Genomic DNA, 15,705 nt, shown 5'->3' with positions numbered 1-15,705 from the left:
CCTGCCTGAGCAGGACACAATCTTCCCTTGTTGTCTAACAACAAGCAGCTGAATCTTGCACCAACCTGATCTGAAACCATGACCATCATTGGGACTTCCAGAACTCCTGTTTTTACATCAAAGTACTTCCTTGCATCTTCTCGAAGAGAGTGCCTGAAACAGCAAAGTATCACATACTCTTTAAAGAGCCAAGCAGAAGGAATCAGACACTAAGGATAGGTTAAACTCTTCGTTGCTGAGAGAGCCAATGAGAAACCTTGGACAGACTTTGATGGCGTGAACAAGAGGAAGGAAAAGCAGAGGAATATTTGCTTTGAGGGATTGAAGATGTCCTTCATTTCCACAACATAGATTTTCTTCTTGAAGTATCTGAGTATGGAGCCCTAAAGAGAGGTGTCTAATATTGTCTAATGGTTTTTAGGCATTTGGGGGGAAATCCAGATTGAAAACTATTCAAGGTATCCAATTATAACCTAAGTATTCAGTGATTAATGAAAACATGAGTGATAAGGGCTTCCTTACGGCAGCTTCCACCTGCTGATTTCTTGTACAATGTAGTGCTCTTGTTCTGGTGGAAATCATTATGAAAGCCTTTTAACATGACTGACTTTTGTCCTGTTAGCATGTAGCCAAACCTTACAAGAAGATGGGGACAGTCCTTGAGAAGCTGTTTGGGGCTTTTTCAGCTCAAACAAAATGAGGTACATTGTGCTTGAAGAATGTCTGCTGAACCTCTGCAAGTAATGCTATCTGGAAATATGCTTCCAGTGGAAACTTTGGCCCTCCAGATGCTGGACTACAACTCTCATCATTCCCAACCATTAGGTGTGCTGGCTGGGGCTGATTGGAATTGGAGTCCAGCTACATCTGGAGGGTCAAAGGTTCCCTAGCCCTACAGTACAGGCTTGAAACGTATTTCACCCAGATACAAATGCTCATAGAAAAGTTTCACATTAAGTGTTTAGATCATGCAAATGATGTTAATAATTGCCTAGCTCTTTCAAAACCTTAAACAACAACTTCCCCCACCCAATACTGCATCAAATCGCTGAATAACAACTGATTCCTGCAATGTAGATAGTGTAAAATCCAGGCTTGTTTCGTGCGACAGTGTATTTTTAAGTACCAATTCCATGTGGGAACTGCAAAGCACATGAAAGGGTCTTGGCCTCTGTTTCTTTGCGTGTAATTCCCATTAATGCTCTCATAAGTGTTTTCGGCTTGCATTACTAAAGGGAGCTGATTATGGGGCCATGTTGTATTTACCAGCGTTTTAAGAAAGTATTAACTGATATATTGCTCTTTTCCTAGCAAAATATTGACGACTATAAATAGGACTTTAGAAACTTGCTCGGTAATCAGTATGCAAGCTTCCTCGGCCCCAGCTGTAGTCAGGAGCACAGATGAGACACCCATCTTGGGCAATCTGTTCCTTTTGACATTGACGTTAATTAATTACCAGCTCTTCTGAGTCAGTATCAATAGGAAGGCAATACCACACAGATACTGAAATAAGAACAGGCTGCAAGGAGAGTCTTAAAGACCATCTCCGTCTGTCTGATTACCCACCACGGAGAGGGGATGTGTAGGGTTTCGCTTGCCAGAGCTTCTTGCCTAGCGCAAGCCTTGTTTGCAATTTTGAGCCAAATTAGTACAAACAATGTATCATTTTTAGAACCCCCATCCTATTTATAATCTCTGGGTCCTATAACACAGAGTGGTTTTTCCCATTTTGTCTCCAGGGAGACAGTGTTCTGTCTTGGAGTCTTTGCTTTGAAAAAATGGGTCGCTAGTGAGACGGTACAAGGTCATATAGATTTGGTTTCCCTCCTTTTATAATATCATAAAAAGTGGAGGCAATGCTGTGAAAATGTTGTAGATGTATGGTTTTCAAATTTAAAAAGGAGGAGGTAACCTCAAAATAGATTCCAAAGGGAAAAATTATTTAATGAGTTGCCCAGTATATGTTGACAAAATCTTTGTCTGGAGCAACTGTAATATTGTTAGACTATCAAAATCAAATCAGGGAAAACAATATTCTGTAAGATGATAAAACAATATTTATAAAAGAGAGGGAGAGGACCTGAGTAAACAATCAGTATACAATACAAAATTGCCATACTGAGTCATGTGAATACATTTGAAATCCTTTTTTGAAGAAATGATTGGCAACGGATTTATGATTTTCTCCTACTCAGAGCAGACCCACTGAAATTCATGGCCATGACTAACTTGCTCTGAGCAACACTTAGTTGGAGACAACGCTTAGAATATAATAGTTTATGACAACCTATTTTCAAGCCAGCCATTAAACGAACACCTTCAGCTAGCGAATTATGCAATATTCTTGAGAAAAAAGACAAATTTTGCATATCAAAAGGGCATCTTTTAGATTAGAAACCTGCAACAATTATATCAAGTTGTCCTCTTTTGTAGTCAAGCATTGTCACAAAAGCCATTGTATGTTTTGTTTTCAGAAGAGAGCAAGGATCCATTCATGAAACTCAGGCTTCTGCTAGAATTTGTCCTCCCAAACAACCCCCGTGAACAAAAGCCCCTCTTTTGGAACCCCTCAGAAGCTTCTCAGGGTTTCCTTTATGAGAAAATTATTGATGGCAGATAAGTTTCTCCAAGCCCTATTGCAATGGGCAGCCATGTGGGGAGTGCCAGGCGTGTTTCTAGATCACACGTTTAGTTGACATGGAGTGATGGCAGAGCCAACAGGTGGTCAGCTGCAACCACAGGTTTGGCATCTGCTCAGAAAATGGATGGATACAAAGACCATATACAAATTGCACATTGATACTTATAGACACATAAACACAAAGGGAAGCAGGTGTTTACAACTGCACACATTAACACCCAATCAGAAATTCAGCGAGGCAGGGCAGTGATAAAAAGTATCTTCAAATGGATGACTCTTAGGTGGTGTGGTGTGATGGACACAGGGACATGGAAAACCATCTCATACAGCAGGTGTGGGGGAACTTTGACCCTCTTAATGTTGCTGAATCACAATGCCTATCAGGTCTAGCAAGCAAGGCCAATGGTTGGGAAGTGGTTGGGGATTATGGGTGTTGTAGTTCATCTGAACCTGAGACCTTTTTCATGCAAAGTATGAGCCATGAGAGCCAGTCTAGCATTTCCATTAAAATGGCCTTGTGGCTTAACATTTTCAACACCAAACTTTAGTAAACCCTCCCTGCAACCCCGCTCTGCCTTCCATGCACCCCATCCCCTTTTATCCGATCTCTGCTTGGTGAACCAGTCAGGGCCTTATTTCATGAGTCAGAACCTCCTTAATCTCATCAAATCTCCTTTGAAGCTTTCCCCCAGTCCCCCCCTCCCAAAATGCAGATTAACATTTTAAATCCAAGCTGTGTCGCCTCTATCCACTTGACAAAACTATAGCAGTGTTTCACAACATTTGAAGTTTAGGGACTGGAAACTGTCATAATAATGGTAACTCTCTTTCTATAATGGGATAGGAATTTAATTCTGCACAGAGACATGCAGTGTTTGCATTTCTTAAGGCTCTACTGCAAAAAAGTGCTCTGGTAATTTATTCCACCAGAATGCAAATAACAGATGCTGATGCTGCTTTCATCTTGGTCTAGGTAGTTCCATGGTTCTCTAAAGTCTCAGGCAGGATCCTTCCCAACCCTGTGACCTGATGGTCTCTAGCCCAGGGACTGGAAAACTGCAGATAGAAAGACCTTTTCCATGCATAGTATGAAAAAGAGGCCTTACACTAAATCTGTATGTTGTAAGAACAGAAGTAGAGCCCTGCTGAATCAGGCCGAAGGTCCATCAAATCCCACATCCTGTTCTCACAGTGGTCAACCAGATGTCTCAGTGGGAAGTCTGCAAGCAGGAACTGAGTGGAAGAGCCCTCTCCCGTCTTGTAATTCCCAGCAAATGGTATTCAGAGGTCTTACTTCCTCTGACAGGGGAGGGAGAACAAAGCCATCATGGCTAGTAGTCCTGCATTCATTCTGATTTGTTTACAGGGTGTTTACACATCTTCCATACTCATTCAGCCCATACTCATCAAAGCATTTCCCTACCACTGTGTAATCTTGGTCCTCTCACTGCCACTCAACCTAACCTGCCTCACCAGGTTGTTGTGAGGCTAAAAGTGGAGAAAGTATAATATATGTTACATTGAGCTCCTTGGAGGAAAGGTAAGATAGAAATGAAATATAGTAACAACAACCTTAAGGCACTGGAAGTTGTCTTATACTTGGCCTATCTAGCTTAGTATAGTCATACCTCATGTTACGTTTGCTTCATGTTACGTTCTTTCAGGTTATGTCCCATGGCGACCCGGAAGTACCGGAAAGGGTTACTTCCGAGTTTCGCCGCTCGCGCATGTGCAGAAGCGTAAAATGACGTCACATGCATGCACAGAAGCAGCAAATCGCAATCCGCACGTGCGCAGATGCGCCGCTGCGGGTTGCACTCTTTTCATGTTGCGAACGGGCCTCCGGAATGGATCCCATTCGCAACCAGAGGTACCACTGTATTGTCTACACTGAGCAGCAGTAGCTCTCCAGGGTTTCAGACTAGGAATATTCCCAGCCCTCCCTGGAGATGTTGAGGATTGAACACAGGATCTTCTGTATGCAAATAGATGCTCTACCACTGATCTAGGACCACTGATCTAGAACAACAGTTTGGGACCAGGATATCTGAAGGGCCACCATCTCTGGTATGGACCTACCAGTGCACAGAGATATCTCCAGAGGCCCCATAGTGATGTCATGGCTAGGTAACGCCATCCCAAGAGATTTCCACTTGACGCCATCTCTCTTCTCCTTTCAATAACATCTCAGGATGGTTTTATTCTCTCATACCCTGGGTGACCCAATATGAAATTGTCTTGCTGCTACCTTCTGCTCCCATTTCCATGGTCTGCATTGGGATCTCTTGGGTCTGCATTGTTCTGAAATTTTTGTAGGATGCTTTGGGAGCTGTAGAAGTGGGATGTCATTAGGGGCCAATGACTGCACCCACATGCAAACGGCAAATAGATGATGGAAGGATCCCAGGCAGAGCAGGGAAATAAAGATCTCCCAGGATGGGAGACTAGAGGAGGAAATGAAAGCTCCCAGGGTGATTTGTGGGGAAGGTGGGGGCAGGATAAGAATTGTATTTGTGTACTGCTTTGTATTTTAGATACCCTGCTGTGGATTTTCTTCTTTATTTTTTATCTTGCTGCTGTTATAAGAATGTGCATTTCATAATGTATTTCTTATTGTCATAGTTGTATTTATATAACCATTCAGAATTTTATGTTGTATAGATAGTATGCTATGTATGAACAAAGGGTGGTATGTAAAGTTAATAAATATAAAAATAATAAAGATTAGCAGTTAAATAGAATTGAGACACTTGGCCATGGATGGCTGAGGTCTACCTTGGCAGAAACTTCAGCTGCACACTAAAGGATGAATGAGCTTGAATGTAGCCCGTCTTTGGAAGCAGCTCCATGTGGTTGGCAAGTTCCTTGCAAACTTCAAACTTCAACCGCAAGGCACTTTTTGCTCTGCAAAGAGAAGAGGAACATCTGAGTTGGCATGATATTGGATGCTGTGGCCACCTCTACTGACAGATCTGACTATATGAGCTACCATTTCTTCTCGCATTGCACAAATACACAATGATAGCTGAATATGTTAATTTTGGCTCCTCTCAGGCCACATTCACACGCTGCATTTAAAGCACTACTATGATACCACTTTCAACAGTCATGGTTTCTCCCCCCAAAGAATTCTGGGAGCTGTAGTTCAGTCCGGACACTGAGATCCAGCGCCGAGGGCATTCTGGCGGTTCCCTCATTGCAAGAAGTAAGGTTACAGGGAACCAGACAGAGGGCCTTCTCGGTAGTGGCGCCTACCCTGTGGAACGCCCTTCCATCAGATGTGAAGGAAATAAGCAGCTATCTTATCTTTAAAAGACATCTGAAGGCAGCCCTGTTTAGAAAAGTTTTTAATATTTAATGCTGTATTGTTTTTAACACTCGATTGGGAGCTGCCCAGAGTGGCTGGGGAAACTCGGCCAGATGGGCAGGGTATTATTATTATTATTATTATTATTATGGGTTCTGAGAGTTGTTAGGAGACCCGGCTTCTCCTCATAGAGCTACAATTTCCAGAGTGTTTTAATGTTGGAAAGGGGATGAGCTCAGAAATTAAATAGCCTATATTTTAAGACAGCAAAAACATCTCATTTGAGGAGCAATTAGCAGGAGAGGATTCGTCCCATGCAGGATCCTGGACACCATACAAAGAAAACAAAAAATGATTGATATTTGGTTTAAAAAAAATATGAAAATGAGCTTAGGTTTGGGGCTAAGCAACTTGACAGTTTTCTATCGGGAACACCTCAAAACCTTGGATTTGCATTGTGAGGATGAAGCAAATGGATCTGATAGCAAAGATACTCTGCCACTATACTTATAATCCCTTTCCTGGTAGTGAGTGTTATCTAGACCCAGGAAAGTCTCTTACATAACTTGACGTTTGTCACACTTGTAAGCTGAATTTCTGAGATAGCAGCTTTATTCATTTCCTTCCAACTGTGAAGAATCTCAGTGGGGTCTAATTCTAGTAAGGAGTTTAAGATGTATCCCTTTCCAACAAAAATAGTAAAAAAAGGAAAGGAAAAGAAAAGAAAAAAGAGAAAAATAAATACCATTCAATTGTATTCGCTTGCATTTAACTAGAATGTGAAATAGTGATAAAGAGGAGCAAGTTAAAAATAGCAAGACTCAACATCTAGCTAGCAAAATCCATGGATTCAAAATGGCTGGTCAGGGGAGATGACAGAACCATTTCTAAGAAGCAAAAATTGAGCTTCCATGGCCTACACGTGGGATGGTGCTTGTCTGCCAAGAAACAAAAACCTAAACTTTTTTCTTTTAAAATTTCCATATGTAAAAGTCCTGAGGAGATAAATGGGAATCTTATATCCCTATAAAACTACAATATAAAAATATGGGCCAAGGGCATATATCAGCTAATCAATTAATTACTTTGTTACCGTTGATAACCAGTATTCATAGACAGCTAAATAGAATACAAATATCCAGAGCCAGTCTAATTCTGGACCACCTGCCCTGCTTTTTAAAAAAATAATAATTTACTTTTAATAATTTACTTTTACTTTTAATAGTTTTAATATATACAGAAAAATGAAAAAGAGAGAGGGATAAGAAGCCCAATCCCTTGACAACAACAACAAAACCTGCTTAATTTCTACAAAATTAAAGAACTTGGTTGTAGCCAAATCCTAATCAGAGTAGGTCCACTGAAAGTAATGTACCTAAATTAGTCATCATCATTAACTTAAATGGATCTACTCTGAATAGGATTAGCAATGGATACAACCCTATTCAGAATAGATCCATTGAAGTTAATGATGATCAGCAACCAGCACAGCTTCCCCATCACTTCCTTTAATATGGACCCGAGTTGCTTCTGACACATGTGAACGACCCAAGGAAGGTTAATGTAAATGAGCTGCCTGCCCAAAGCTCTGCTGCTGTTTACATTGGGAAGGAAAGGGTCAGCAGGCCTTTGCCTGCATTTGAGGAGAATAATGATAAGGTGTGCAGAAGAGGGCTGGGAGGCTGTAGGGTTGAAGGCTGGCCACCCAAAGGCAAGCCTGGCCACCCAAGGTGACCACCTCTGAGGAAGGCAGGAGACAGACTGCGGTTGAGGAGGACTAAGCCCTGCCTACTTACTACAGCTTTGTGTGCATCGGATGACAGGTAGCGCCAATACCCATTGTGATGGACCTTCATCCCAGCAGAATAAAAGTGTACTTGGGAACACAATCGAGTTTCCAGCTTTAAATAAATAATGGCAGATTAACAAAACCAACAGTGCAATCCTACTCATGTCTGCTCAAACTAAGTTCCACTGAGTTAATTTAGACTTCCTCCCAAGTAAATGTGAATATGATTGCAGCAAATGCTAATAAATGAGGGCAAATTTAAGAATCAGTCAACCTGCAGAAGAACCTGGAAGTAGATGAATTCCTGGGCCACACACCTGCTTTGGATGATGATGCAGTCCTGATACAGCCTGTCATACATGCAGATTTTGAGGTCAACATTTGGATTGGGCACCCACACCGGTACAGCCACAGAAACAGCAGTGACACTGAAGGACAACTGAACACAAACAGATGCAAAGTTTCAGGGGCAACACGGTCTTGTATGCTGAAAAAACAATTGCTGCCCCAAGTGTTCAGGTTCAAACTCTTTCCCCAAACTCTTGGAAGCCCAAATTACAGACGAGAGTGGAAGATATGTTTGCTTAGTCTAGGGATGGGGAATGTTTGTGGCCCTCCAGATATCTTCCTTACCTGACCTTTGGCAACACTGGCTGGGGCTAATGGGAGCTAAAGTGCAACAACATTTGGAAAGCTACAGTTTCCCAAGCAGCCGGTAGAGTGCTTTGAAACTCTAATCAGCTTAGGGAGGAACCACCTTGTTTCAAAAAGCACTCACTTCAATAGGAACCTGGATAGGGCTGCCCTCTTCTACCTTTTCTCTTCACTCTCCTTCTCTTGTGTGTCTTTTTAGTTCCTAAGCCCAAGGGAGTGACAATTTCTTTCCAGTTTTGCTGTTGATGCCAGCTCTCTCATTTATCTGAAAAGTGTGGGGGGGTGTGTGCGTGTGATAAATGAAGGAATGAATGAATATTGTATCACTTTGCTCTCACAGGAGGCAGTGATGGCCACCAACTTGGATGGCTTGAAAAGAGGATGGAGGACAAGGCTATCAGCGGCTATTAGCCACTGCCTCTATGGTTAGAAGCAGTAATGCTTCTGAATACCAGTTACTGAAAACTGCGGGAGAGCAGAGTGCCATTGTGCTTGAATCTTGCTTGCGGATTTACCAAAGGCATCTGGCTGGGCACTGTGAGTACAGAATGCTGCACTAGACAGGCTGTTGTTCTGATCCAGCAGGCTCTTTTTATGTTTTTACGCTAAACTCTCCGAAAAAGCACCATCATCCTAAGAAGGGGCACTACTCAGAATTGTCTGCAGATCTTAGGATGATGTTTGGAGGCAACTCAGGTGACCAAGCGCACTTCCAAATTGCCTGTTTATTGCACGTTCATTCCTATTTGTAGGCAGGGAGCTTAGATGATGTTGCATCAAAGCAAGTGTTGCCCTACACTTTTCAGTGCATTTCCCCATCAAAATCTGTCACAAAAGTCTGATCTTTGTGGGAAAACTTGGTTTGTTGTGCAAGACCTCCCAGTAAACTGTAATTGCACAATGTGATTTACTAGTACGAGGTTGAACCCCACTTGAAAATAGTAACAGTCTGAAAGTGCCCTAATCTGAGGCCCCAGGCCTCTGCCAAACAGCTACAATACTGTAGCTGTTTGCCCTGGAAAAGAGGTGGCTGGGTGCTTAACGCTTACTCCTTGAAAACCCCTTTCCTTGCTCAGGATTCTGAATGTGCCTTTGCCACATCAGGGGAAAAGAACAGCTGTGGGGACTAGAAGACGATGTTGCAAGGATGTGGGGGGGGATGGTGGGCAGTGGGGGACAAGTTAAGCACCTTTTGTGGCAGAAGGTCCCATTTTGACTCCTGGGCATCTCCAGGGAGGGCTGGGAAAGAATCCTCCATGGAGAGCTCCTGCCAGTCAGTGTTGACAATGTGACACTATATGCCCTGGCTTGATGTAAGACAGCTTCCTATACTGCTCTTTTCACCTCCCACTTCCCTACTGCTAACCACGTTTTACTGCTGTTTGGCAGCAACCCAGCTTCCCATACCTGCTAGGTGCATATGTGGGCCTGTCAGGTGTATACTTCTGGACCTTCCAGAAGAGGGTTTCAAACCCATTTTGTCCTGAGCAAATGCTTCTAGAGCCATGCCTACCCTGGTCACATCTCTCACCAGCCTTGCTCTGCACCCTCCCCTAGTGATTGGCATTCCGTGGCAGGAATGTTTCTTTGAAGTGTGATAATACTTTTTGTTTGCCTAGTGTGTGTCTGGCCAAACCCACTCTGGGAATGTGGACTCAGCAAAGTTCCCCATGAGAAAATGTGGCCCTTGTGCTGAAAAGCCCTCCATCCATTCCACAGCACATCTTAGAAGCAGCACAAAAAGCAAACATAAGACTCAGAGCAATAACTACTCACTGGTTTGCAGTCTGGGTTGTCAAAGGTAATCTTGAAATCAGCCTGCACAGCCCCAGGAACTGCTGGGGTGAACATAATCTGAAGTTTGACAGAGCTGAAGGGTCCAATATCACCTTCAGAAACCTGGATAATAAGCAAAAATGAAGAGTAACGACAGCTCAACTTTCTAAAAATGGTTTGTGGCTATTGCTTACTTTCACTTCCTTTTTATCTTCACTCTGCATCTTTTCTCATCCATGTTTAAGTTGCATACACACCATACCTTTAAAGCATATTTCCCACCTTCCCAAAGAATCCTAGGAATGCTGGTTTACCCCCACAGAGCAACAATTCCCAGTACCCTTTACAAGCTACCATTCCCAGGGTTCTTGTGTTGGGGAGTAAATACTCTCCCTAGTGAAATGTGTCTGTCTCCATCATTATCAAGCTTCAGGAGGAATTTGGCTGAAGGACACGGTTTCTGGCATCCCCAAAATTACTGGATATAAGAATGTATTTTGACTGTAACTGCTTTTAAAATGTTTTTCCTTGGTCAAGTTGTTGAGATAACCTTTCTTATTGTGAGCTGCTTATTGGCACAGTCCACTATGGGAAAGTGCCACTAAAATAAAATAAACTACATGAAGATATCTCACCTAAGGTATTGGAGAGCCTTTACATTCACCAATAAGCTCACAGGGTTATATCCCATGTTAGTCCAACCCAGAGTAGACTCACTGAAGTTAACAGGTGTGATTAACAGGTGGCACTGTGGGTAAAAGCCTCAGCGCCTAGGGCTTGCCGATCGAAAGGTCGGCGGTTCGAATCCCCGCGGTGGGGTGCGCTCCCGTTGCTCGGTCCCAGCGCCTGCCAACCTAGCAGTTCGAAAGCACCCCCGGGTGCAAGTAGATAAATAGGGACCGCTTACCAGCGGGAAGGTAAACGGCGTTTCCGTGTGCGGCTCTGGCTCGCCAGATGCAGCTTTGTCATGCTGGCCACGTGACCCGGAAGTGTCTCCGGACAGCGCTGGCCCCCGGCCTCTTGAGTGAGATGGGCGCACAACCCTAGAGTCTGTCAAGACTGGCCCGTACGGGCAAGGGTACCTTTACCTTTACTTTTAATTAGGTCCATTAATTCAAAATGGTCTACTCTGGGTAGGACTTTGTTAAGCTACAACTACAGTTTCTCTTTCAATGCATTACCTTGCCCACTGTGATCTCAAGTACTTCTTCCCTAGACTGCTGTCCCGGAGGTCTCTCAGCTGAAGGGACTTGTAGGCTTTCCCCAATGATGTCCGTGTCGGAAGCCAGATTATCAAGTTGCCCTAAAAGGTAGACAAATGAGGAAACCCTGTAATATTATTAACCATATTTATTTATTTGTCTCCACCTCCTGCCTCTAATATCGAACTCAAAGTGGCTTGTTAAAATCAGACATTGAAAACAATTGGAAAAACAAGGGGGGGAAACAAAAACCCTGAACTGTTCACCAATAACATTATATCAGTGTTTCCCAACCGGTGTTCCGCGGCACACTAGTGTGCCGCGGAACGTTGCCTTGTGTTCCGTGGGAGGGAGGCGGGCGAGTCGGGCGGCGAGAGGCGGGGCGGCGAGCACACGCGGGGCGGCAAGCGAGCTCCCTCCCACATCCCATCGCCGCTCGCTTCGGCCGGCCTACTGGAGGAAGGCGCGAAAACCTCGCGCATGCGCAGGCCTTCCGCCTGCAACAGCCCAGTAGGCCGGCCGAAGCGAGCGGCGATGGGATGTGGGAGGGAGCTCGCTCGCCGCCCTGCGTGTGCTCGCCGCCCGACTCGCCCGCCTCCCTCCCACGGCACACCAGCCTACCTCCGTGGGAGGGAGGCGGGCGAGTCGGGCGGCGAGAGGCGGGGCGGCGAGGAGAGGCCGCCCAGCGCGGGGCTCTCGCCGTCTGCCTGCCTGGCTGCCTGCGAGCTCGGCGGGCAGCGCTTCCGCCCGCAGCGCCCGCCTCGCGGCTCTCATTCCCTGCCCCTGCCAAAGCTCACCCAGCCAAGCCGCGCTCTCCTTCCTGCCTCGCTTTGCTGCCTCCTCCCCCCCCCCACCCCCAAAGCTTGGAGGTTCTCCGGCAGGAAGGAGGGAACTTAATCCTCTCCAAGGGCTGCGGAAAACAGACATGCAAATGGGGGCTTGCCAGCTCTTCAAGCACCGCCGGCTTTCTTCGGGAATTAGCGCCCGCCGAGCCCGGTAACGCTGACAGGCCGAGCCGCAGGGCTTGGCAGCGCAGCCGGCAGAGTGTGGGAAAGGGCGGCCGCCACGCGCCGGGCAAGGCGAGACTCGACGGGGAGGACACCGGCAGCAGCGCCCCCCCCCCCCGAAACCCGCTCCGGGCAGGTAATTCACAGAGAGTGGACAGAAGGAAGCCTTAAAGGGCTTCAGCCTCCCAGAGTGGCGGGGAATAATAATAATAATAATAATAATAATGATAATAATAAAATTGACAGGGGGTGTTTTTCTAGGTGAGGGGGTGGGGACTGTAATAACAAAAAAATCAGCTCTATATCAACCGCTGTTTTGCAATGAGGAATTGCAAATAAGGAAGATCAAAAGGAGAATGTTTTTTTGGGGGGGACTCTCTTCCTCTTCCTCCTCCTCCTCTCGTTCTTGCTCCTCTTCCTGGCAAAAGGGCTGCTGAGACCCCTTCTCTCTTGGGTGCCGGTGGGTGCTGTGACGTTGACGCTGCTGTGGCAAGTGCCTTTACTTAGCAGAGTGCATTCCCCTTTACACAGGAGGGGAGGGAAAAAAATTGAAACTTACACTTTCGTGCGTCCCTCCCGGCGCGACGCTGCGTGCTGACGTCACGAGGCTGTAATGGTGGTGTGCCTCGAGATTTTTTTCATCAAACAAGTGTGCCTTTGCCCAAAAAAGGTTGGGAAACACTGCATTATATAATATGCAGATCCAACTCAACCCCAACTCACTAAAAGAATAGCAGAAAGTGAAGATCCAAATGCCTGGGAGAAAAAGAGTGCTTTTGCCTGCTGCCTAAAACAGATGGTGCCAGCTGTGCCTCCCTAGAGGGAAAATTCCACTGACAGGAGCAACCACTGAAAAGGGGTAAATGAGAATGGCCTCAGATGACAAAAGCAGTGTCAGGCTTGGTTCAGAGTTGGAGAACCTGTGGTTTTCTTGATGCTGTTGGACTACAACTCCCATCATCCCTATGTTCCTGGTCGGGGTTGGGGTTCTGCATGCCTCTTATATAGCATGTGTGGTCCCCCAGATACTGCTAGACTAAAACTCCCACCATCCCTATTAGCCATTTGTGGCAGGAGCTGGTGGGAGCTGGAGTCGAACATCTGGTGGGCCACAGGTTCCTCACCACTGCTATAAAACGAAACATGACTCTTCAGACAATGATACTAGAACCAACAGCCTCCTGAGCTCTGCAAAATTATCTAAAGCATGTTTGCTCCTTCTTGGTGTTTTGTAGAGGAAGTTGATGGGATGAGTGATTTCTCTTGGCAATCATAGAATACTCCAGCTGTTCCTTTCTGATTTCTAGAGACTGCTTCCAAAGGGCTGGTGCTGCAACACCAAAAGCCCAGTTCCTAGTATGTACAAAAAGCATAGTTGCAGCAATCTATGGGGCAAGGAGGTCCCTTTGGCAACCTGTCCCAAGTCATGTAGGGCTGACATCAAAACGCTGCGCTGTCTTTGGTAGCGTATTGGCCACCAGTGAAACCCTCTCAGTAGAGGGGTTACATGGTGTTTGCAGAATGTCTCAGTTAACATTCTAGCATTCATGAACAATAAATGAGAGTGAGCTATTGGGATAGGTGGCAGTTACTGTCGCGCGCGCCCCCCCCCATTGCTTTCACCAACGCAAGAGTTATGAGAGATAGTGAGCAAATGAAAAATATATTATAAAGGTGTGAAAGTACTGCTTGTCCTCTCCAGGCCTGCAAATGGATTGGGCCCAAAGGGTGAAAGCAGGGGAGGTAAGGGTGGCAAGAAACTGTAGCAGCAGATGTGAAATATATTCGGAGTCGAGAGTGGATTTCATGCTCTTTATTCAGCTCATAGTAGTGAGGAGGAGGAATGGAAGTTCCCCCAGAATGTCTGCTTTATATACATTATTTACACAATGAGCCCCACGTGATTGGCTAATTCTGGGATTCACCTGTAGGCCAATCAGGTTGCGGATTCAATTCCACCTGGAGCTGCATTGGGTGGCTCCTGTGGACCAATCAGACTACTGCATTCTGGACCCTATTGTTCTAGGACCAATCAGACTGCTACATTCTGAATCCTATTGCTCTAGGACCAATCAGTCTGCTGCCTTTTGGATCCTATTCAACTCAGTACATAACAAGATGATTCTAGTCAGAATTGGGCATTCTAATACAGCTGAGTCCAGGACCCTGATGGTTGCTGGAGACTGATTCATTAGGGTGAATGGGGCACTGCCCTGCCAATCGCAGTCTGCCCTCAGCCAGGCCCCACGTGCCTGCCTTCTTAAAGCCAGCCCATGGGAGTGGCATTGTCCATCACCTTCCTTCCTCTTAGTCTCACAGTTTTCCCCTAGGGAATTCAGCTGGGAGGAAGCCAAAGACACAATTGGAATTATTACTTGGCTCTGCCTGTCAGTGGTCTTTGCTGTGTCTGTGAATGGATTGGGCTCTGCCTACTGTTGGGTCTCCCTGCCTTCTGCCCTATGAGTCCCAACAGGCACTAGCCGCCACTGCTGTATTGCACTGGCAACTTGTTTTAGCTGTACAGTTCAAAGCCCACAGGCTAGAGTTTTGTTGAAAAGCAGCACAGCAGGGCAACTGTGGCACAGGCAGCATTTGATAAGGACAAAAAATGGGGGAGCAAATATTTCCAAACTGAATGGCTTTATTTTCTCCAAAATAAATAAACTTGATGACGCCTTTGAAACATTTAAAAGCTGGGGAGAGAAACTTACGCAATTTATCGTTGTGTCACCTTGTTCATAAAATTGCAGGTTGTAAAAATAAACTTGTCACATGGTTCTCGCTTTTTGAGAGGTGGGTGTTTCAGATAATTTCAAAGAGAACAATGATAAGGATTCTGTATCCGTGGGAAGAAATCCTTGGAGGCTTTGTACTTGAGGGGAAACTGCCATTGCCTGCTCAGGACAGGGTTGCAGGAATACGCACCTTGAGGGGCTCCTGGATAATTCTTTGTCATTAGAGCAGTGTTTCCCAACCTTGTGCCTCCAGCTGTTTTTGGACTACAATTCCCATCATCCCTTGCCACTGGTCTTGCTAGTCAGGGATGATGGGAGTTGTAGTTCAAAAACAGCTGGAGGCACAAGGTTGGGAAACACTGCATTAGAGGACCACGTGACCCCAGAAGGTTGGGAATGCTGTCCTTGGGCTGAAAAGGACTCCCCACTACTGTTTTAGCACCTTTTCCAAGCTATCATTCTCTCTCCTTGCAAGTCCATGCAGATGGGGGGAGGGGCGGGAATCCAAAATCCATAGTAGGGTAATAATGTTATTAGGCAGCTAACCCAAATGTCACAAAATGGCGAGCATGATTTTGATTTCTTCAGAAC

At 45.4% G+C, this 15,705-nt stretch overlaps 1 protein-coding gene across 2 annotated transcripts in view; it reads right to left on the bottom strand.

Moving 5' to 3' along the window:
• CFAP74 (cilia and flagella associated protein 74) overlaps positions 1 to 15,705 on the bottom strand; it is a 78,768-nt gene that overhangs the window by 24,709 nt on the left and 38,354 nt on the right. For both annotated transcript variants that reach the window (XM_028740918.2, XM_077931329.1), the window contains exons 19-23: positions 11,352 to 11,473; positions 10,171 to 10,293; positions 8,058 to 8,179; positions 5,420 to 5,548; positions 66 to 153 (exon numbers count right to left, since the gene is read on the bottom strand). In XM_028740918.2, coding sequence (XP_028596751.2) covers positions 66 to 153; positions 5,420 to 5,548; positions 8,058 to 8,179; positions 10,171 to 10,293; positions 11,352 to 11,473 — 584 coding nt within the window. The remainder of the gene's footprint in view (positions 1 to 65; positions 154 to 5,419; positions 5,549 to 8,057; positions 8,180 to 10,170; positions 10,294 to 11,351; positions 11,474 to 15,705) is intronic.

The sequence above is a fragment of the Podarcis muralis genome, chromosome 7 (genome assembly GCF_964188315.1).
Source record: "Podarcis muralis chromosome 7, rPodMur119.hap1.1, whole genome shotgun sequence".
Classification (NCBI taxonomy): domain Eukaryota; kingdom Metazoa; phylum Chordata; class Lepidosauria; order Squamata; family Lacertidae; genus Podarcis; species Podarcis muralis.
Note: the sequence above shows the minus strand (reverse complement) of the source record. Positions and strands in the feature narration are given on the sequence as shown.